The 22,842-nt window shown below is 45.3% G+C and overlaps 1 protein-coding gene across 4 annotated transcripts in view; it reads left to right on the forward strand.

Moving 5' to 3' along the window:
• The window catches only part of FHOD3 (formin homology 2 domain containing 3), a 394,692-nt gene that overhangs the window by 322,613 nt on the left and 49,237 nt on the right, over nt 1-22,842 (forward strand). For 2 of the 4 annotated variants that reach the window (XM_080920362.1, XM_080920364.1), the window contains 2 exons: nt 2,424-2,477; nt 8,131-8,342. In XM_080920362.1, coding sequence (XP_080776488.1) covers nt 2,424-2,477; nt 8,131-8,342 — 266 coding nt within the window. The remainder of the gene's footprint in view (nt 1-2,423; nt 2,478-8,130; nt 8,343-22,842) is intronic. The other 2 variants (XM_080920363.1, XM_080920365.1) reach the window with 1 other exon arrangement.

The raw sequence follows: 22,842 nt of genomic DNA on the forward strand, positions 1-22,842 counted from the left end.
TGGAAGGAGGTTCACTCTGTCTCAAAAATGCTGGGCACTAGCTGAGATGGGGCTGGAGAGAGACTGCTCAGTGTGTAAGAGTACTTGCTACTTAATGTGAGTACTTGATTTCAGATTGCAGAACTCTGGTACAAAGTTAAGTATGGAAGCATGCAAGCCTGTAAACACTGTGTACTGGGGAAGGCAAGCCATTACTGAGGTTTGCTAGCCACTTGCCTAGTCCAAGGTTCAACAAGACACCCTATTTTAAAGGAATAAGTTGTAGAGTGCTAAAGCAGGATATTCAACATCCTCTACTGCCCTCTGTGTATACAGACACAAACAAACTTACAAAATCAAACTAGGTAAATTTGGACACATACACTCACACACCAAACAAGGTACGTAGTGATGTATGAGGAATAGTACCCAAGGTTGTCCTTGGGCACACACACACACACACACACACAGTCACAGCATAGAGACAAAGACATAAATAGAGACAGAGAGAAAGAGACAAGGAACACAAGAACAGGAATCCTGAGCCTCAACCCATCTTGGATTTGAACATGTGTAGCTCCTAGCATAAACAGCAAGCTCAGCTTTGAAAACTACCTAGAGAGAGGACCACCATCCAGGTCCCACAATGACTGCTGGGTGGTGCACACAAGGTCCGATATGGCACAGTAGAAGCAGTTGAGGGCTGGAGCTGATGCTGGAGCCAACATCATCAGTTGCTCTAGAGCTCTCAGGGCAACCCAATCTTGCTTGATTATCTGCAACAACGAAACAAGAATGAGTATCATTTATAGAATTGAATCCCCAGAATCTTGTTGCTGACTTAAGATAAACAGATGCAACACAAAACAGCCTGTCACAAAGAGCTGGGGAGATTGTAGTGCAAAGAAGACAGATAAGAAGAGGGTATCTACAGAAGGGCCTTGACGATGTCATTAACAGACCGACTTTAAAGTGGACATGTTCCAAGAGTAAAGGCAAACACATCTCTGCTACAGTTTATCTTTGGAAATAATTAATCTATATGATAAGTTATATTAAAATTCATTTTAATATATTACAGTAGAATGTTAGAGTAAAGCTTTTTACTCATAGGACTGGGGGAAAAAAGAGTAACAAAAACTATACTTGAAGCAACTGAAAAGACAAGCCTTTGTGAAGATATAAAGAAAAGCCAGTAGAAACACACATAACTGAAACATGGAAAAACTAATGAATCCATTGGATGAGCTCAGCAGCAGGGTTGAGAGAGGGGGCCAGTGAGCCCATTGGAGACAAAGTGTGAGAAAAAAGCAGCCTTGGAATACACCCTGATCCCTGGCATGTGTGCTGCTGGAGCCCAGTGACATGGGAAGTTGGACAGGGATTGTGTCGATATTCGGGTCACGTCAGACTTGTTTTTACATGCATGTAGACTGACTCCAACATCATGTCTTCAGAGATGGTTTATCACCAATCACCATCTGCTATGGTTTCCATTGGCTGTCAGATGTCATTTAAGAGTACACAGAAAGCCAGACAAAGTGACCCCTTGTCCACAAAGAATGCTACTCATTGGGACAGACTGACCGTAGGTGACAGCTAGGTCCAGCAACCATGGCTCCATACCTGAGAAAGTGAATGTGAAGAGAGCTAAATCGGGGGGGGGGGGAGTGCCAGTCGCTACCTTCCCTCCCCCAGGGTGGGGTGTGGGGGTGGACATTGCTCTGGAAGTTCACCTCTCAGTCTTGCTGAGTAAATTGTTCACACGCCTCCTCGTGCTTTTTACACAACATCTCATCCTAAGCTTCAGCTCTTTGTGCGTGCAGCGTTGAGTTTCCTGTTCCTAGTATGGAAGGCAGTGAGCTTGGGTGTGTCTGCACGGCACATCTGTGTCCTTGCCGTGTTCACCCTAGTCTATACCTCCTTTAGTCTTGTCAGCGTTGCCTCATGTCCAGTTATTAATGTACCCTTAACCCAGTGGAGACAACCATAATGTCCAGTCTTCAGGAAAACCATCTACTGAAAGGCAAAGGAGTCTTAAACTTAGATTTGAGTGGGAACCTCGTTAGCCGGTTCAGAAAATTGCAACCATTACAATTGAACAATGTTGGACATATCATGGATGTGAGTGGGAGGAAAAGCATAAAGTAGGCCTTCCAGTGGCCTGGAATAGAAACAGTGATGACGGCAGCTTCTGAGTGAGTGCAGCATTTGCCTGTTTCTCTGACCCCCTTCCCTTTTTTTTTTTTTTTTTTTGGAAAAAAAACTCCCTTACATTTAGCATGCCTGAAATACACCCTCTAAATGTTTAGCATTCAACTATGACAGGCTTGCCTTTTCTAAGGCCACAGTAGGGCTTTGTGATAGCCTTTTTAGTAATTAGTTTGTAATCTTATGAGCACTAACGCTGTCACTTTCTTTTTCTTTGTTCTGTGCTTTTTCAGCAGCCGGGAATATCTAGACAAAAGGGAGGAGCAAAGGCAAGCCAGAGGAGAAAGGTAAGTGTCTGTTTTCTTCACTTAGTAACGGCGTCACGTGACTTTGTTAGCCTCACCTAAAGCACCTAGACATTGCATGGCTGGCATTTGCAAACACCTCACTTTATAATCCAAGAAAACTCTGGATTTATGATAGGAACGACAATGGATCGAAATCAGGGTTGTTAAGAGGCTTAGAGAGACCACCATGGGAAGAGATATGCTCCAGAACCCTTCTCCAAAAGAGCACGTTATCATCACCGTCTGAGCGTACGTTAGGTCCCGTCACGTGCCATCGTGATGCGGATGTGTTCACTCTGGGCGATTTTGGTAGGCACCAGGCACTGACTGCTCTGGGACTGTCATTCTAGGACCAATACAAACATTGGAATGCCCCCATTACCCACACTTAAACACCTTGTGCCAGCACTCCTGAACCTGGGTTAGGTGTTCCTACTATGTACTTCCAGGTCACATGATACATAGTCAATCATTGAGCACATATGCCATACGGGACACTGTCCCCAGTGTGCACAAGGCCCCTGAGTTTTATAAGTGGTCACTTCCTTCTCTCCTGAGATGCTCTCCTATCCTACATCTTACCATTCCCAAGGATCCCTGCAGTGTTGGGCACACGCAGTGCACACTTATGAATAAGGCCTAGAATAAAGTGGGTGAAGGTAATTACTGCCAAGCCAGATGTACTGAATTTGATTCCTGGGACACATATCATGGGAAGAGAGAACTCTGATCCCTACATGTGTGTGTACACACACACACAAACACACACACACACACACACACACACACACACACACACACGGAGAGATGTAATTTTTAAATGGCCTAACAAGCTAACAGCTTTAACATTACTCCCTTTTTGAAACTGTGTTGTTTTATGTGTGTGGGTGTTTTGCCTTCATGTGTATCTGTGCACCATATGCATGGCTGATGCCCTTGGAGGCTGGGAGAGGCTCGCAGATCCCCTGAGACTGCTGTTAGTCTGTTGTGAGCTGCCATGTAGGGGCTGAAAATAGAACCCTGGTCCTCTAGAAGAACAAACCAGTGCTCTTAACTCCAGAATCATCTCTCCAGCCTTAGTCTATTACTTCAAATCCATTATAAACCGTACAGTTCATATATTCAGTTTGTTATGATTTGAGGTGAACAAAGGACCAAGGAAATCGGCTGATCTTTTTTTTTTTTTTTTTTTTTTTTTTAACCTTTTCCCCTACAGCCTGCAGTTACTTACTCTGACACCAGATGGCGATATAGTATGGGGAGAGGGTTGGGCTCAGTTTATGACTTTTGTACTGGAGCCTAGAGGGAGCCTAACCATTTCTGGCCTGTGCCAATATGATGTGGAATTGTGCTAATGTTTTAGACAGCATCAGCTAAATAGATCAAGACAGTCTGAGTCAGGCAACAGTGGAGACTGTCTGTGCTCAATTAAAAAATTAGATGCTTAAGTCAGCCTCATGAATAAAGCATTGGTTTATTTCCAACATTCTATTAGATTATTGTCATCCTAATAACCAGTGGTGGCCAGTAAATTCAGAGAGAGAGGTGCTGACGAGAAACAAACTTCTCGTCCTCTCCTAAGTGACAGTCTCAGGCCATGGGAAGGCCTGCGTTCTTACTGAGGTGCTGTTGGTTTTTTTTTTTTTTTTTTTTTTTTGCCCGGAGTTAAGGAATTTTAAATTTTATGTTTCGTTTTCTCTCCAGATTCTGTCTTTTTGAGCTTCTGTCGATTGAATGTCAGGCTGTGTCTACACAGGCAAGGCTCAGTGGCTTGGGTAGGGAATGTCTGCCGGGTGCCTTGTGAAGGTCAGAGCTGGCTCTGGAGACTCCACACAGCTCTCCAGATATCTGGCTGTTCTTTTCTGCATGCAGGCTTTTGCCTGTCCCTGGCACGCTCATGTCGAGGAGGTTGTCACTCCTTTTACCCGTGCTCTGCCCTGGGTGTCCTCTCCTCTTCCAGGGCAACATGGCCCTCTACCCAGCATGCGGTCATCTCAACAGGTGCAAGAGTGAGCCCTCTATGCCCCTGCTTAGCCTTTCCCCACCCACATCCTACCTCTCAGCTGACGCTGGGTCTAGCAAACAGAGCCAGACATGTCCCCATAGCTGTTTTTCTTGGTTTGGGTTTAGTAGTCGGAGCAAACAAGGGGTCACAGGAAAAAAGTGGAAGGGATGATTGGGGATGCACATTGGAAATATGCATGATGGTGGTTCAGCAATCACAAGAAAGGATGCTGAGCTGTCCTGGGAGGCCCAGGAGATGCCAGGGACTCGGATTCAATGTGAGAGAGACATGGGTAGGAGGAACAGTCACTGGCGAGTAGGGCTGGTTCATATAGGATGTGCAGGTTTCAATAGAGAGGCTAAACTCTAGTTCATCCTGGGTACCCTATAGATGTCAGGGTTCATTCCAAATGTTTATTTACCACCCCCCCCACACACACACGGTGAGCTGCATGAGAATCGGGCATTGTTCTTGTTTATTATCAATTCCTTAGTGCCTGCCATGGTCCCTAAGTGAAGGACACTACAAATGTTCAATAAACAAACGAAAAGATGAATGAATAAACAAAGCTGAGGGGCTTAGCATAGAGAGATGGGAGGCCCATGGAGGAGCAGAGGTTCAGGGTCGACCCTTGGGCTCCACAGACGCGGATTAGTGCTTTGAACGACAACAAGGTTGTCATGGTCTTTTGGTTGCTATTGTTTCACAAGGCATCAGGGACATGTGACAGTCACCTTATGAGCTGATGATTCCCCAGACTGGACATGTTTGAACCCCTAAGTGCATGGCTTTAAGAGTCACTGCCCAGGGTGCAGGAAGCTTCCTTGTGTCAGGAGGGTGGTCACCTCTGACATTCCTCACTACTATGAGCTGTGACTTTGATGTGCACTAGCCTGTCAGTCCCATCTCTCCTGTCATTGCAAACACTGCTGCTGTTCTTCCAAGACAATAATGATTCTGACCACCACGTCCATCTGCCCTGTTAAACTAAAGATTGTGTGAGGTGGGGTTGGAAAGATGGCTCCGTGGTTTAAAGCACTTGTCATTTTCACAGAAGACCCAGGCTTGGTTCCCAGCATCCACTTGATGGCTCACAACCATCTCCAACTCCAGGGTATCTGACTTCTCTCTTATGACCACAGCACCCCCCCCCCACCTCAGGTACCAGGAGCATGTGCGGTCTGTGTGTATGCATACAGGCAAACACTCATACACATAAAATAAATCTTAAAAAGTTATTTTAAAGAGTGTATATGTGGAAAGAAAAAGAGTGTGTAAGTGTATAGATTATACCTATAATGTACTTGGCCATTTTGGGCATTTAAATATAATGTGAGGTGTTTTCACATGGTGTACAAAACTCTTACTGTATAAGCTGAATCTGTACTCTGCTGATCAACATTACTCTCCCCAGCTCTGCCTTTTTGCTGCCCTGTAAATATGCTTACTCCTTGGGACAATTCTACTTAAGTCTTTTTTGCTCTTCCTCTGGGCCATAGATCTTTGGTGATGGCCTTTATGAAACCTGCATGCACGCAGGGATAGTCTTTGTGACTGACAGTCTCTTGATAAGAGAAACCGATCTAAATCCACCGGCTGGCAGCCCCTGACTGCCAACCTAGCTGCCCAATGAGTATGGTGTGGAAGATCAGGACTAGGGCTGAGCCAGATAAAATGAAGGCCAGAATGGGTTGGTGGGATCACGTATGGGGCAAGGTGTAGCAATCTGGAGAGCCACTGCTGCCGCTGCTGCTGCTGTTGTTTTAGGTACGTTGGCCTCCTGGCTGGAAATGAAACTTTCATATACATCCCATTGCTGGCACACTTATAATATACTTGACCATTTTGGCCATGTGAATGATCTCACTGGCTGGTGAGATGGAGTGCGTGCAACTCTAGGCTTCCTGACTGCAAGTGGGTGGGCCTCTGCAGGTGGGAGGGCTTCTGGGCGGCTTTCTTCCTGCACACTTGGCCTGCTTCTCATCAGCGGACACAGGCAAGGTGCCCAGAGAAAGAACAAAGGATGGTGCTCTTCCTGGTCTCCCAAATCGTATTATCTGCTTGTCGAAAACAGACGTGCACATGTGAAGAGCTGACTAAATATGCCAGGCAGTAAATGTAAAATGCCATCGGAACTGAATGGCTACATATCCGACATGAGTTCAGAGGCAAGGCGGAGATTGCTTGCAGCTGTGCTGGTCCAAGCTGGCTGCACAGAGGAAGAAATAGATGCTGGCACTGTCTGAGGGGCAGCTTGCCTTTATGTGTGTGTTGGGGGAGAGGGGGGGAGAGAAGGTTGAAGGTGACAGAGGAGGCCACACACTCCTAAAGGGTGAGACAAGAAGTGCATGTTTCTGTGTGTGCACATGTGCACTTGCGGGCAGGTCAAAGGTCAACCTCTCATGACCTTGTGCTTGAGAGCTGTCTACCTTGTTTTTGAGACAATGTCTCTGACTGGCTTGAGCTGCCCCAGTATGCTAGGCTGGCCTTAGGGATCTGCTTGGCTCAGATTTCCCAGTCCCGAGATGACAAGACTGTGGCACCATATTTGGCTTTAACATGTGGATCCCAGGGGTCAAACTCGGCTCTGGGTACTGGCAAGGAGTGCACTTGACCGACCGAGGTGCCTCCTCAGCTGCGGCTACAGGCCTCTTAATATTAAAGTACTTTAAAGACTTTATGCCCTTTGTCATCCTGGTGAATGAGGAGTGTCTGGGTGGAGCTCCTGGTGGCTGGCAGAGGTGTTGTTTATGAGGAAGCATTAGTCGGACACAGAGTGATAGGTTTTGCAGAACCTGCTACACAGCCTGGGAAGACAGAGAGCAGCCGCAACATACCTCACGCATTATTTCTGAGCGTCTACATAGAAGAAGCACATATTCCAAAGTTATTTTGGTCTGATCTATAAAATGCCCTACGAGGGAGATGGTTGGTAGCTGTTGTTAATAAACAGTTAGTGGGTTTCTGCCTGCCTGCAATGCAAAACAGATGTATCTTTGTTCTTTTAAACTGACTTTGATGAATAAACTGAATGTGACGTCAGGTCCAAGCTATTGGATGTCTGAGTCCTGCTCAGAAATATTTTAGAATATAAAAAAGTTTCCATGGGCTATTGCTGAGAGAACAAAGTGAATTCCAGTTGCATTGCTGTTAGCGTTGAAGCAGGTTCAGGAATTCTGAGAGGCTTCAGTCCAAGCAGCCCCCTTTTGGTATTTGGGGGCACTGTTTCTCTCTGCCGCACCAAAGAACCCTCCCACCTCACAGCTGCGAACGCCACGGGGGTTCAGTTCTCAGCTGTCCCTGCCAGAGCCTTTTGCGGGTCATTATTTGCTAGTTTATTATTGTTATTATTGTTTGTAGAAATGTGTCCTCAAGGGGGCATGAAGATTCTGCAGCAGTGAGTCGGGATCTGGTCTTGTGTGATGCTGACATTTGTCCTCACTTTGCTTATGAATGATGCAGGGTTTTTAATCGCTAGCATCTTGGCTTTGCCTGTGCTTCTGGCAGACTGAGCCTCCAGTCAGCCCCGTGCTCTCTGCTCCATGGATCAGGGAACCAGCTCACTCTGCAGGTGTTCCACCCATAAACAAGCATCAGCCACGGGCTCCTCTTTCTTTTTACGGAAACCCTTTGGAATTTAACTTTCAGATACAAATACTTGGAGCAGTTGGCAGCTGAGACACACGAGAAGGAGCCGAACAGCCGGAGTGTGAGCCGGGGCAAAGCTGATCTCTCCTTGGACTTGAGCTTGCCAGCAGCCCCTGCCTCACCTTCCCCATCAAGCCAGAGTCCTGACTCTGCTGACTCACAAGAGGCTCTCACAGTGCCTTCATCCCCACCCACGCAGCAGTACCCCCAAGGTGAGTGCTGGGTGTGTGGTAGGAAACCTGAACATCACCATCCAACAGGCTTGCAAGCCGACAGGAAGACATCAGGACAGGTAAGTTTCCAGGGTGACTGCAGCCTGTGCTGTTACAGACACAGTAGAGGTCTTCAGAGCCACTCGGATGAAAGTAAAACTGATTGATCAAAGTCACCCACATGTGATCATTGAAACATGAGAGTATACAAAAGTAGACCGATATTGACACTGGTAAATACCAGATATGTAGTACTTCATGGTTTGGATATGTCTGTCTCTGTCCAATACAGTGATCACTTTGGAATCTTCTTAGCCTAAAAGTTATCTCATTTTAAATGGATGGGAATAAAATAAATGAAAGCAAAGAATCAAAATTAGAATATGGTAACAATAGATGATAAATTAAAGTTGTTTTCATGTATTCTGTGTGTGTGTGTGTGTGTGTGTGTGTGTGTGTGCGCGCGCGCGCGCACATGTATACATGACTATCCAAAAGTTGTGAGAAGATAAACAGGTTCTCCTTAGAAAAGTTTTTGTTTCTCAGGTTTTGGGGGATGGGTGGGTAGGAGTGGGGCTGGGGAGGGGATAAAACAAAGCATATCCCAGCAATATTGCTCACTGCAGCCTTGAACCCCTGCTGCCTTCCTGACTGGTCCACGCAGTGCTTACTGCGGTCCTTTTTCTTTCGAGTTACTACACAGCACAACTCCCAGCACAGACGCTTACACAGTGTACTTAGCTCCAGCTCTGCTGGGCTTCCCTGATTGCTGTGGCCCACAGCCCGATGCAGACAGCCAGATGAAGGCAGCTGAGATACTAAGCTTTCAACTCTGGGAGGGTTGGCTAACCATTACCCGAAGCATCCTCCAGGCAAGACAGGACTTTGTGACCTCAGCAGGACTGGGTGCAATGCAAAGATTATCTTTCCAGCCTTTGGCTGGCTCTCCTAGCATCAGGGTCCACCGGGCAGTAGGCTGTCCCCTCCCCTCCCCCCTCCAATTTTTGCATTATAGTCTAGCTATTCCTGGTTCCTGACTCCATGGAGAATTAGCCCAGGCAGACAGCCCAGTCACAGATGAGTAATTTCAGTCTGAAAACACCAAGACTGGGTATCAGAAGACAGGTCATTTTGTGGCAACTCTTAAGTGTTCCAAACACTGTCTAAAGGTCATTGTTTTATCTGTGTTTGGTATTTCCACAGGCAATATAAAAACTTGCCTCTGGCAAAGTTGTGGTTCAGTGCTTAATCTAGAGACTTTAAATTCTAATGTATACCTCCAGCTATTTAGAAAATGATAATGTAAACTACAAAATATAGAATGGTCCAAAACAGGGGATTGGAGGTACCTGTAAATATTATTTGCCTTCAGATTTTTAAATCTCTCAATGTTTGTAGCAGAAGACAGTTTCTCAAGGATTATGTTCAACTAGAGTTGAGCCTGAGACCATACTATCTAGGAAAAAAAAAACTATTTTAAGCCCCCAGAAGAGCACAGAATATAAAACACACACACACTCCTAACAGACATATTTGCACATATATTTACATATATGAGTGTATATATTCTACATGTGTGTGTGTTGTCATATTAGTTATATATATTAATCAATATGAACTTTTTCCAGTAAGCGTTCAGAGTGAATACCATTTTTCTATTTAGTGGGGAAGTAGAGACATTTGACTAAAATAAGACTAGTGAGGTTTGGATATGAAACAGGAAGCAGGGATGAATTAAACACCTGTACATAAATAAATCATCATGTGCTGTTGTTGGCATTTCCCTGGGGGGATAAATGGGTCTTTTAGAATGTAGGTGGGTGTGTCCCTACATTGATTAATTGTAATCTGAACCAATGGGACATCAATGCATCCTGACTTCCTTGCCTCGGAAATGAGGGTCTGTGGAGATAGCTCAGTCAGTAAAGTGTGTGCTGTGCAAACATTAGTGAGCCTGCGTTTGGATCCCATGTGCATGAAAAAGTTAGATGTAATGTACACCCAGACCCCAGCATTAGGAGAGGTAGAGACAGAGGAGTTCCGGGAGCCTGCTAGCCAGCCCAGCCAAGTGATGAGCTCCAAAAGTGAAAGATCCTGCTTTAAAAAATAAGATGGAAAAGTGATCAAGGAAGACGCCCAACATTGACCCCCAACATACACATTTACACACCAACACACAAACTTGGACACATTAGGAATGATAACAGTCTAAAAAGAATTCCATAAGAAAAATGTTTACGAGAACTGCTGGGAGTTCCTACTGCTTAGGGGACTCTTTATGACAGACCTCCAAAGTTGAAGTGACAATGATTTAGCCCCCACCTGCACCCCCGCTCTATTAATGCTCTTTGAAACATTCTATAGCCTTTCTATTCATTTTTTCTTACTACCAGGTTCCATTTTCAAATTTTCAAAATAACTTTTTTGCCTAGCCCTAATATTTACACTATGCTAACATCTGGAAGAAGAAGAATATATATATAATCACACATCCAGATGTTTGTCCTGCATCAAACACCTGGCACCATTGTGTTCCGCAAGTGCCAAGGGTTGAGAGGCTTTTTCATCCTTGGCCATTCCTGGAGCATAGACCATGGTGCATTTCACAGTTCCGTCATGCCCTGCCCCTTCCTTTCCCAGTGCTCGGTTCCGGTCACGTGTTCAGATAAGAGGAGAGACGGCATCATCTGTAGTGTGCTGGGGATCAAATGCAAGGGGACATTCCTGTTGGCTGTCACCAACAGGGCTGGGAGAAGAGTCCCCGGAGAGAGCTGTGTCCCAGCGTTTGAAGAGTCACAGTGGCTCCTGCTTTATGTTGATCTAGTTTATGTCATACCATCCATTTGCCTCCCTTCTCCCCAATATCCCCACAAAGTCAGCATTTCAGAATCATATTGATAAGAAAGGAAAAGACTAATATTTGCTATAATACTGTGTATGGCTCAAGATGATAGGTCACTTTGTGGCTACTTTTACTACGTTTGATTTCAGCTGTTTGTATCAGGGTCTTTGGTAGCATAGGTTGATCTCAGGCTTCCCTATGTAACAAAGAATGTCCTTGAACTTCTGAGCTTCGTGAGTCCACCTCAAGAGGCTGTGGCATTCCTCTCCACATCCAGCTTACAATTATTTGCTTGGGTTCTAGAGAATTCTAGGGAACTTTTAAATGGGTAAGCACCAGTCATGGTGGCCCAAACCTGTTATCCCAAACTTGGGGGAGATAGAGGCGCTAGGATCAAGAGTTCAAAGCTTTGTACCAAACTATGATCCAAGGCTGCATAAGGCCCTGTCTCAAAAATACAGAACAAAAGAGATGAGAGCATTTAACTGTCTTTTCATTCCTCTTACAAAATACACACTTGCGAAAGGAAGACCAGATATCTAAATGCTAATAGCATTATGTACCATCCAGCGAGGGAGCTCCTCAGTCAACATCAATCTCAGCTAACTATGCGGTAACCTTTGTGTAAACGATGCCGCTGCCCCCCACCAGCAGGCCAGTGTGTGCTGAAATTATTTTTTCCATCTGGCCCTTTTGCCGCTCACAGCAGATGTGTGTCCCCAAACTGCCTAGTCTTTGTTGTCATGGTCTGGGTATTTTTCCTCTTATGTCAAGCTAGCAGACTCACATGAAATGATGGCATCTATGTGGGCTCCTCTGGCACTGTGCTGTAGCTAACACAACCATCCCCAGCTTGTGTTAAGCATGGCGAAGCATCTCTCTTCATCCATTGTTTGGATAGGCTGGTATTTTCCTGAGTTCTGAGGGCTTACAGCAGAGCATATGACAAGTTTATTTCCTATTATTATTCTGAAGAAACCCACAGCTGACTCTGGAATCAAAGCTCTTCTCACTGATCAAAGGGAAGAGCTCCTATTAGTATAAAAATCTTTCATATAATTTTTAAAAAGTTTTATAGATAATTAAAAGGGATAATATGTATGTTGTGAGTAAAAAGTCAGTATAGTCAAGTGTGGTGCTTAAATTCAACTGTCTTCTTGATGACATCTAGAATCGTCGATGGGATGGATCTCTTAACATCTTTGAGAGATCATTTGGATTAAGAATAAATTTAGTTATGGTGGGAAGATCCACCTACTGTGGGTGATTCTGTTCTACAGCCTTTGGTATTGAACTCAATAATACAAACCAAAACCAAAACAGAAAACTGGACCGTACCATTTATTTCTTGCTGTGGTCTGACTGTGGACACAGCATATGGCCAGTGGTCTCAGGTCCTGCCACCATGATTTTTCTAACATGATGGACTACACTTTTGAACCATGGACCAAACTAATCCTTCCAGTTGCCCCTTCAGGTGTTTTGTCAGAGCAATGAGATAAGTGAGCATCATACAAAGTATCAATGACAAAAGTAGCTATCACACAAAGTATCAATGACACAAGTGACTGTCACACAAAGTTTCAGCGGCACAATCACACAAGGTATCAATGAGACAAGTAACTATTCCACAAAGTGTTGTTACCAAGTGGGTCATATCATTAGAATGCATTTGATGGAAACACAGTGAAGGAAAAAATGCTGTCCTGAGAACCAGTTATTGGTGGTGGCCCCTGGGATGTGTCCTGGCTTGATGGCCTTCCCTGGGGCATGGGAAGCTTGCTCCTGCTATTCTCCTTTCTGCAGATACACAGGCTCCTCCTGAGGCCAGATGGAAAGAAATTACTGTTATTAATGAAAGAAAGTTACTATTGAGTGCTTATAAATGGCTTTTATCCACAAGTCTTTCTAAGGCAACATAACGAAAGCTATGTTGTTTCTGTATGCCATATATGCCCAGAGATGAGACCTTACAGGGTGCATCTGAATAAACTGGACATACTACATAAAATGTACATCAAGAAAAATATATTCAGTAGTCAGCTTTCTTATGCTATCTCTAATAAGATGTTAAGGTATTTCCAAAGGATTTATTGACTTAGGGGATATGAGACATGACTAATCCAATTGCATATTCACCTGGAAGAATTTGTAGAAATTCTTGACGGTGGCTTACTGATACTTCTTTTTTGGATCCATGCATTTAAAGTTCTGGAATTCAGAAAATTCCTTTAGCCTTTGGTTTCTGGCATCTGGAAATAAAGGATAAATAAAGTATAAACATACAGTTCTGTCATGAGATGTTCAGTCCATTTAAATGAATGATCATTTTCATAAATGATCTACCAACCATCTTGGCTATAGTCATCATTAGTATTGACTGTGTGTCTTGGTCACCTTTGTTGTATACTGTTTGAGTCGTCTTCAGGTTATAGGCTTACCTAATCCATGTGGCATGAGGTAGAAACATCTGGTGCCATTTCCTCCTGGCCTAGCAGCTGTGGAACAGAGTCAGTCATCAGCCTCATACTTGCTGGTTTGTGAGCATGAAACTTTTGGATACCTTCAGCCCAGTGTTTTATTAATTGGCTTGAAACTTGATTCCTGTGGCTGTGAAACTGGGGCCTGTGCTTCCTCCTCATTCCTCACCTGCCTAAAGCTACTTGATGCCATTTGGTTCCTTTGACCAAATCCATCAGGAGCTCTGTTGAAGGCCTGTTGTAGATGCCTATTGACAGTCTTTAGAGAGAACCCACTATCCTCTTTTAGCCTGTTTAGGCACTGCATGCACACCATATATATATTCGAAACATTCACACATATAAAATAAAAATAGACCTTCAAGAGAAAAATATGACATAAGAAAAATATTGCAAGTCACTATGGAACTCTTCAAGGAACAATATTGCCTGCAGTGTAGCTGAGTAAGCACATGCTGGTTTTATAGGCCATAAAATCCCGATTCTGTAAGACCACCTCTAGGATCAGGGACCCTACAATGCATTTCGTCAAGCTTGAGACAGACATGTTTAAGACTTTCTAAGTTGGAGCTTCTCTGAAAAGGCCAGATACACCAGAAGTTTCTCATAGCTTTTTTGATGCAACCTCTTTGATCTCTACATCTTGTAGATAATCTACAGAAGGTTTGCTTCGGGGTCCTGTCCTTGCTTCACCATCTCCTCATTGTGTCTCATTTTTGTCCTGGCTACGTTGCTGTCCTCTGTGCAGTAGGTTATTGCCAAGCCCACTCTCTCCAAACTCCCCTTTCACCCGCCCTCCCATGCCTACCTCTGACCATTGCCCACCTCTAAAAATTATGTAGTCTGTGTCTCTACCCTTACCCTTTTGGGTCTCTCACTCCCTCAGATACTTCTGTCCTTAAGTCCCGTAAGATACTAAGACTTGCCAGGTGCCTGTCTGAGGACATTCAGTGTGGAATTCTTATGTATAAGGTGCTACCCCAGATGTGTCAGACCTTTTATTCCTCATCTAGGAAAGGTAGAGAACACTTCCCTGGCCATCCAGGGCTTTCCCTGTGAGCAGACACACAGCTTTGGCCTGAGGGGGCATTTCTCCACTGAATTGACACGTGTCCCTGGACTACTACTTTGTGAAGATCTAGACACTCTAATAGAAGATCAAGAGGATGATTCTGGAGAAATTGATAGTTAAAATATCTATTTCTTAAAATAGCCCCTTTGTCCATTCAAGCACTATTAAAAAAATGCTACATGCTAGAAGAACTAAGAACTGTGTTTCTGAGCCTGCCAATGACTTTTGTGTGAACCCTAGTTTTCTTCTTTGTGAATTTTTTTTTGTGTGTTTGTTTTTTTGTTTTTTTTCCCCCTAAGAAATGCAGATAAACTACTGAGTCTTAAAGTAACTCTTAGAGAAGAAAGAAAGCTACTTCCAGGAGTGACAGATGTAAGTTGGGAAAAAGTTGTTTGGGGTGAGAATTTAAGGTGAGATGACCAGCTGTGCCCCAGGCTCAGGGCAGTTGTTTCTATTTATATATACTGTCCTGGAGAGCTAATATCATCCCTAGATGCTAGTTATTTGACCCTCTAATGTCTCCTTGCTGTGACTTAACAGACAACTTGAACCTGGAGAATATTTTGGGTAAGATAATTTTATATATGTAAGTTGTTTGTATGACATAACATTAGTATGTAACCATGACAAATATTAATCAATATTTAGTAGTAATCAGGAGATTTTTGTCTTTGACCTCAGAAGAACATCTGTTTGTGAGTAACTGAATTATTGAGTGGCCTGAAACCTTATTGATTAAAAAGAAGTAAGCTTTGTCGGTTTATTTGTTGGATGCAGCTATACAGGACTGGCCCATCTTAATACCCACATGTTCCTTTGATGCTCTTGGTGTTTCTGCTTGAGGCTTGACTAGGGCCAGAGAGGTTCTGGACAGCTCCACCAGTTTGGAGCACTCTTAAAGGAAGGCTGATCCAAGGATGAGTGAGGGTTAGAGTCGATCCCATTCAGCTCCTTGGAATCAGAGCAGCACCCCCATGTCTAACTTTCAGAAGGACACTTGCACAGTTCAGAGGAAATCTTCATGACCTAGTGTTGGGCTCCCATCACATGATTTCAAGATAACAATATGTCAATAAACAGTGCAAGGACCTAGGACAGCATTCCAGCTTCTGTTTATAGCATGGAACGGAATATTTACTGGGCTTTATCAAGCACACAGTAACTGAACCTAAAACAGGCTGCTGCTGTTTTATTTTGTGATACTACAGTGTTGAATTCTCAGTTAGAAGTGTCCTCTGAGAAGGAAGAGGGAAATAGAAATTTTATATATATATATATATATATATATATAATGGTATATTAGGTTTCAGTTTCATAATGTATAATAACTTTTAGGTACGTGTGTGTGTGCATATGGGAACACATACAAATGCATGTGGAGGTCATATATCATTACTTAGTTTGTTGAGAATGGGTTTCCTAGCTTACTCACACTTTAGACTAGCTGGCCAGAGAGCTCCAAAGATCTGCCTGTTTCTAGCACTAGGATTATGAGAACATACCTCATACCCAGCTTTAATGGGGATTGTGGGTATTCGATTCAGGTCCTGGTGCTTGAATACATTGACAGGACTAAACTATCTCCCCAGCTATATGAGTGCATGTGAGCATCCATGTGTGTGTGTGTTTGAACTAAGACCTCACAGAAAGTAGGCAGGCACTGTGTTTAATTTCTAGCCTAGAAATAATAATCCCTGAAGGACTTGTGATTTTTGTCTAACACCAAGCCCAAATGCATGATGCACTTGAACGCACCTATCATTAAGGTCCTGGATCTGCTTTGGTGGCTGTGGTTGTCATTTATTGAGCTCTTCTTTATTCCCAATGCACTCTTTGGGGTATGACTACCTTGTGCAACTGAGTGTGATCCAAGAGTGTCAGACTGTGGGTTTGGCGAGAGCACAGCCTATGAGTACAAGGCCAGAGCTTCACACCAAGTTCCACTGTTGCTAAAAGAGAAAACCTTGATGGTTAGGACTGCGGAGAGCAGTTGCAGGATCTATAAAGTGGCATCTCTAAAGGTAACATAGAGTGTCTTAGATATAAACTTTGGGCATCTGGCTCTAAAATTTGAAGCAATGCTGGGGAAGGCCTACAAATTAACAGCAGAATTGGAATATTTCTGTGTCTCTGTTTATGTGCACTTCGTGCCCGCAGTGTCCACCAAAGCCAGAGAAGGGCATTGGGTTGCCTGGAACTGGAGTTATTGAAGATTTTGAACCACCACGTGGGTGCTGTGAGCAAAACTCCAGTCCTGCAAGAGCACTCAGCACTCTTAACTGCCGAGCCAATGCCCCACCCTGACAGCGCACTACTTTTGTGAAACTCGCATAGCTGAGTTTGTACCCAAATAATGGAAGTCTTCATGTGCACAGAGATTCCATTTGGGGGTGATTTTATACTTTGGGGACATTTGGCTGTGTCTGGGGACATCTTCGTTTGTCACAGTGATGGGAAGGTTGTGGAGGTGATGTTAAGGTTCTCCCGTGAGAAGAAATCAGACGGCTATGCATCCCATAATGTGAAGGAATACTTACTCATGTCAAGGAAATGTTTGGCCCAACATGGCCACAGTACTGGGGCTGAGAAAGCCTGCTTTAGATAAATCTTCGTGAACAGCTCAGCAAGAGCTGGCCCAACACCAAAGGCAAAGTCTAAAGAATTTTCAAAGTTGTGAGTCTTTTCTCCCGGGACCATTCTCAGATTTATGCGATTAAACCTCAAGTCTCAAGTTGATGGTGTTAGTTATTAGCTGTAAGCTGGGGAGGTCCCTGGAATGTGCACTGTTTGAGCAGATATTATAGAACAGGCTGGCCCAGTCCATGGTTTCATAAGACCGGCCTGAAAGCCAAGTTCTGGTGGTGCCATTAAGACACTATCATAGACTAAAAGTGATTGCTGCCATCCTGAGGTTGACTGAATCTAGATGTTGTAAGTGGACATTGGACTCCGCTACTGGGGGCCGTTGATGAAAGCAGTGATTGACACATGCCTGCCCACTGGATGTTGCTTTTTTTTTTTTTTTTTTAGAAATATTTACATATTTTTTCTTTGTAGTTCAGTCAGTCACCATCCACACAGCCGAACCTGTGGTTAACAGGATATGAGGCAGGTCTATCTGGGTTCGAGTCCCAGCATCATCCTGTGTGTTCTGCCTGTCAGTGAGATTCTGCAGGAAGACAGTGGTCTAGACTCAGGAGAGATGTTTAGAGAAAGGCTTCTTGCGGAGGTCTGTGGAGGACAAGGGGCCAGCAGAGGTGGTCAAGCACCCTAAAGAAGCAGTCAGGGAAAGCAGGAAATGATTTGACTACTAGGCTTGCAGGACTGTGGTGTGTGGTTAGCACTCACTGAGAGCCGTAGCAGGAGAAGAAACCTCGGGTTTGAAAGTGTTGCTGGCAACCTATGCAAGCCCGCCAGGTACATGGGGCACCGGCATAACTTTTCTAGTCTCTCCCTACTTGCCAGCCCTAGAAGTGGAGTTAGGAGCAGCCTAGCAATGGCAAGTGTTGCTGTATCCAGCTCATTGTGTAGTCCTGGTCAAGCTGGTTATCCAAAGATGCTTTCTCGCTTCTTACATGGGGACATGAATCTTTATAGTGTGGATGGGGAAATTAAATAGTGTGACATTAATAAGCTTCCCAGAACAACCTGTGAGTGGGACAGATGCTTTATACATAATACGTTTTATTTTTTTTACTTCAGGCTAAGCAGGGCCCGACATGCAGCAGAGGTCTTGGAGACCCCATGAGGAGGGGGTCTTGAGCTTTGGAGGGCTCTGCTCAGCTGCCTTTGGAACTCGGGAGGAGCTGGTGCTGTGCTCGGGTCTTTTCTTCCTTCCCTTGTTTCTTCAGTTCTGTGAGGTACATGTTGGACTTCTGTATCCACAAAATAAGGAGCAGGCGCCTCCTCTCTCTCTGGCTTCTCATGTCCCCCACCGTCCTTGCTCCTGTAATGCTTGTTTCTCCAGTGCAGAAAGACCCTTGAAGATCAGTGATATGAGTCAGTGGATAGAGAGGCTTACTGCACAAGCCCAGTGATCTGAGTTTGAGCCCTGGGACCCATGTGTATAGGCGGAAGGAGAGAACCGACTCCACGGAGTTCTCTGACTCTGTGATAGGCGTGCACTCAGACAGACACTAACAATGAACAAACGGAAAGAAGGATCCACTGAGTGACACTCAGGGGCCTTGTGGTACCAGCAGCCCCCTTTCTTGTTATTTCTCCCACCATCCCATTCTTTAACCAAGTTTAAGGGTTTTCCCCCCTCTTCCCTATATCCTTTCTTACAACCTTGAAATCTGTTTCCAGCCCTCAGAATCAGGTCAGCGTGCTTCTGGCCAAACACATTTTTCCAGTCTTCCCTAAGTGTGTCCTGGCGATGCTGAGCAGTGTCTGTCTGCTCCCTTGGGCTGCAGGCCAGTGAGACGCATTCAGTCGTGGGCTCCTTGGATGTCATCAGCCCCTCCCTGCCATCTTCTCCTTTCACTTCTGCCTAATGGATCCCGCTGTAGAAAATGAGTCTGCCTAGCACCTCCTATAGTCCCCTCCCCCTGCACAGCTCCTGAGATACAGGCAGAGCTACATGTCCTCCTTCAAACCAGGATGTGATACCAAGTGCACAGTGCCCTGGCAGCCCCTGCCCTGGATGCCTGCTCTATTATACATAGTGCCAGGGTCAGAGTGGGCTCCTCATGAGTACAGGCTGAAGAGGTAACACTTCTTTCAGGCCCTTCTTTCCTGGCATCATATCCCACTGTGATGTCTCAGCCTTGTGTGCATGTCCGGAGTTTCTTTCCCACTTCTTTTCTACCTTATCTTTTGAGAGAGAGGCTCTCATGGAATCTGGAGCTCACTGATTGAGCTAGGCTGGCTAGCCAGACAGTTGCTGAGCTGTACCTGTCTCTATCTTCCCAGCACTGCCTTACAGATGTGCGATGCTTGTTATGTAGGTGTTGGAGATAAGGACTCGGGTCCTCATGGTGGTGCAGCAAGCCCTTTACTATCTGAACCGGCCCCCATAGGCACCTCCCTCTCAGTAGGGTCTTATGTAGTTTGGGCTAGCCTCTGATTCACTATGTAGCTCAGGATTTCTTCCAATTTCTTATCCCCTGACCTCTGTCTCTCAACTACTGGGATTATAGGTATACATCATGACATCCAGTTTTAATGTGGTGTTAAGGGTGGAGTCTAAGGCTTTATGCATGCTAGGAAAATACTTTACCAATAGAATTTACATCCCCAACCCCTTGCTTTGGCCTTCTTAAGGTTATCACGGAGCCATCCCTATGGGGAGGGGTCAGGAAGATCTCAGCAAACATTTTATACAAAATGCCCAGGAAGTGTTGGCAGCTCCCGTTCTCTTCAAACTCCACATAGTTTTTCCCCCAGCTGATCTCTGTGAGGGAAACCATCCCAGTGTCCAGAGACTCAGTCACTTACCTGTACCAGATACTTAGTTCCGGAGTCTAATTTGCAGTCTTCTCCTGTAGAGGTGCCTTGGCTGACATTTGCTCCTTTCTACCCAGTCCACATCATGCTGGGTTTGCTTCCTGACTATTCCATCCTGACTGGAGCTTCACCCTTACCTTATAGGTGAGACCAGCTGTTCCAACAGGAAGAGGGTTTGGTCTGACATAGGCACAGGCAGTGACTCTTACAGCCAACAACAGAACATGTTTGCTCTCTACCTGAAGCACCCATCACTGCCCCTCAGGGTAGAGTCCCACGTGCATTCCTAGGTACACAAGGCCAATAGCCCTCACCCTAGATGGCTGATCAGCTCCCTCTGTACTCTGAGCTGAATCTCACTGAACATCTCTGACTCTTTCCATATAGCATGCACTCCAGGCTTCTGCATGTCCTTTTCTACCTGCTTAGCGTGTTCTCACCACCAAGAGATGTTACTTAAAAATGTCCTGTTGACATAGGGACTTACACAGTTCTTCTCATGAAAGCACCTTGCTAACCCTTCCCTGAGTACCCCCTTCCCAGGGCACCTCCTTTCCAGTGCGCTGTGCTGTTGATATCCAAACATGCAGAATGTTGTTAGCAGTTTTATATGGGGTAGCAGGAGCTAAATGGATGGCGTTGCGCTGTGCCCGTGGAACAGCAGGGATCATGCACCTTGCCATGCTGGATTTTAGGATCTCCTCTCTCTGGCCCTGTGCAGGTGTCAGAGTGTGACTCTGGTCATCAGTGTGTTTTCCACCACTGACATCACTGTTGGACTAGAGAAATTCTTGTTTACTACTGAAACTAGTAAAATCTTGGAGGGAAAAAAAAAAAACACTATTTTCACCCCAGGTGTTGATGGAAACCTTCATTTCCTGCAGACTTTCATGTCATGTTTCCTTCTCGCCCTGTAGATAGACAAAACACATAACCCTAGAAGAATGCCTGTGTGTATGGAGGTGTCAGTAAGAGAAGCCCTGAATAAAGAGAGAGGACATTGTAGAATTTGCTATAGTTTCTCTGGGTCTTCATGGGTACCTCCTTTAGATTGACCAGGAGTGACAGGAACTTTGTGAGGCAGTACTGGCTCCTGAGTCCGATGGGGCCTCTCAGATGAACGAAGAGAAGATATGGTTCTTCAAGAAGTTTGTCCCAGCTGTGGCTAGAGAAGGGTCTACCGTGAGCCTGCTGCTCCTGCCAGGCAGGCCTGTCGTCTTCCCCAGTGCCCCCTGCAGGTGCCTGTCCTCCGTTCCTGTTTGCTGCCTTGACTCCTAACCCCTTACTTGTTTTGCTTTGTTTGCATATATGTGACCAGCACTCAATATGCTCACAAATTGATCAGGACAGCTTTGTAGTCAGGTCCTGTGGATACTGAGGCATGTGTTCTAGGCAGGAGGTGACTTAGAAGATGACTACTTCCAGACAGATCACAAGAAGAACACCCCCCTCCCCAGTATGCGGAAATATCTCACATTCGTGGCCCAGGCTCCATGCTGTTAGGTTCTGTCTGCCATGTTTGGATGGTACTCTGTTGCTTCTTCCCAAGAGTGGCTCATTCAAAGCTAGCACATCTGTTAACACATCTGTCCAGACAGCCTTTGGCCAACCAGGGAGCTCTGTGGCTGAGTCCTGTAGGTTAAATGGGATGAAACAGCGCAGGCAGCCCAGGCCAACTGAAGTCAAGTCACCAGCAGCCATACATATTCCTTCTCCTTTGCCGAGTCTCCAGGGGCTGGTAAGTTATCCGGGCTCACCCTGCCAGACACAGAGCCACAGGAAGACACCCTTGTCCAGGTCCCCCACATGCTCGCCATGAGTGCCCAAATGCATGCCACATGCTAGGCTGTCGCAAACACATTTTCATTTTGATGTGGCTATTCTGAAGTCAGCGTGCCTGTACACATATGCTTTCTGTCAGCCCCATCATGATACCACCATTGCTCATGTTTCAGGCTTGTAAAGCTCACAGAGGGGTGTGTCTCTCTACTGAAGAGTATATTGCCAAAGGAAAAAGAAATCAGCAGTGAGATTCTCCTAGACCCAAAAGGACCTCTCCAAAGAGTGTACTCATTTCCTCACAAACAAAAGCCTGGGTTTTGCTTTTGAGAGACAGTGCATGACAGACCTGTCCCCGGGCATGTGAACTCAAAGGCTTTTTGCCTCCTTCTGCTGTTATCAGACCTGACACCTTTCGGGACAGCCACTGGGCTCTGCACCAGGCTCCTGTGCCTGAGATCATCCAGACAGGAGGAAGGTACCCACCATCCTACCCCCAATTCTGCCTGAGGGGCCCTGTGGGGTCCACACAGGATATCTTCTCTGGTAGCTGCAAAGTGCCGAGAATGATAAGAAACGTCTACAGTTCTTCCCTCATCTATCCTTCCCCCATTCTTTTCTTCTGTCCTCTCCGTAAGCTGTATTCTCAGAAGAACACAGGGCATAGAGATGGGATGCTGTCCCCAGTGAGTCCTGGCAGAATGACTTCTTGCTAAAAAAAAAATGGATAATGGTTGGGCCTCTGCCCAGTGAGAGCTTCTTTTCTCCTTGCGATAAAGGCAGAGCTTGGCTCACTGGTAGGTGAGGAGGCCAGGCCTTCACACCCTATGGCCATCCCCTGCTCCCCCCACCCAGTGAAAGGTGGGAGTGTGGGGGGGG

Source organism: Micromys minutus, assembly GCF_963924665.1.
Source record: "Micromys minutus genome assembly, chromosome: 8".
NCBI lineage: Eukaryota > Metazoa > Chordata > Mammalia > Rodentia > Muridae > Micromys > Micromys minutus.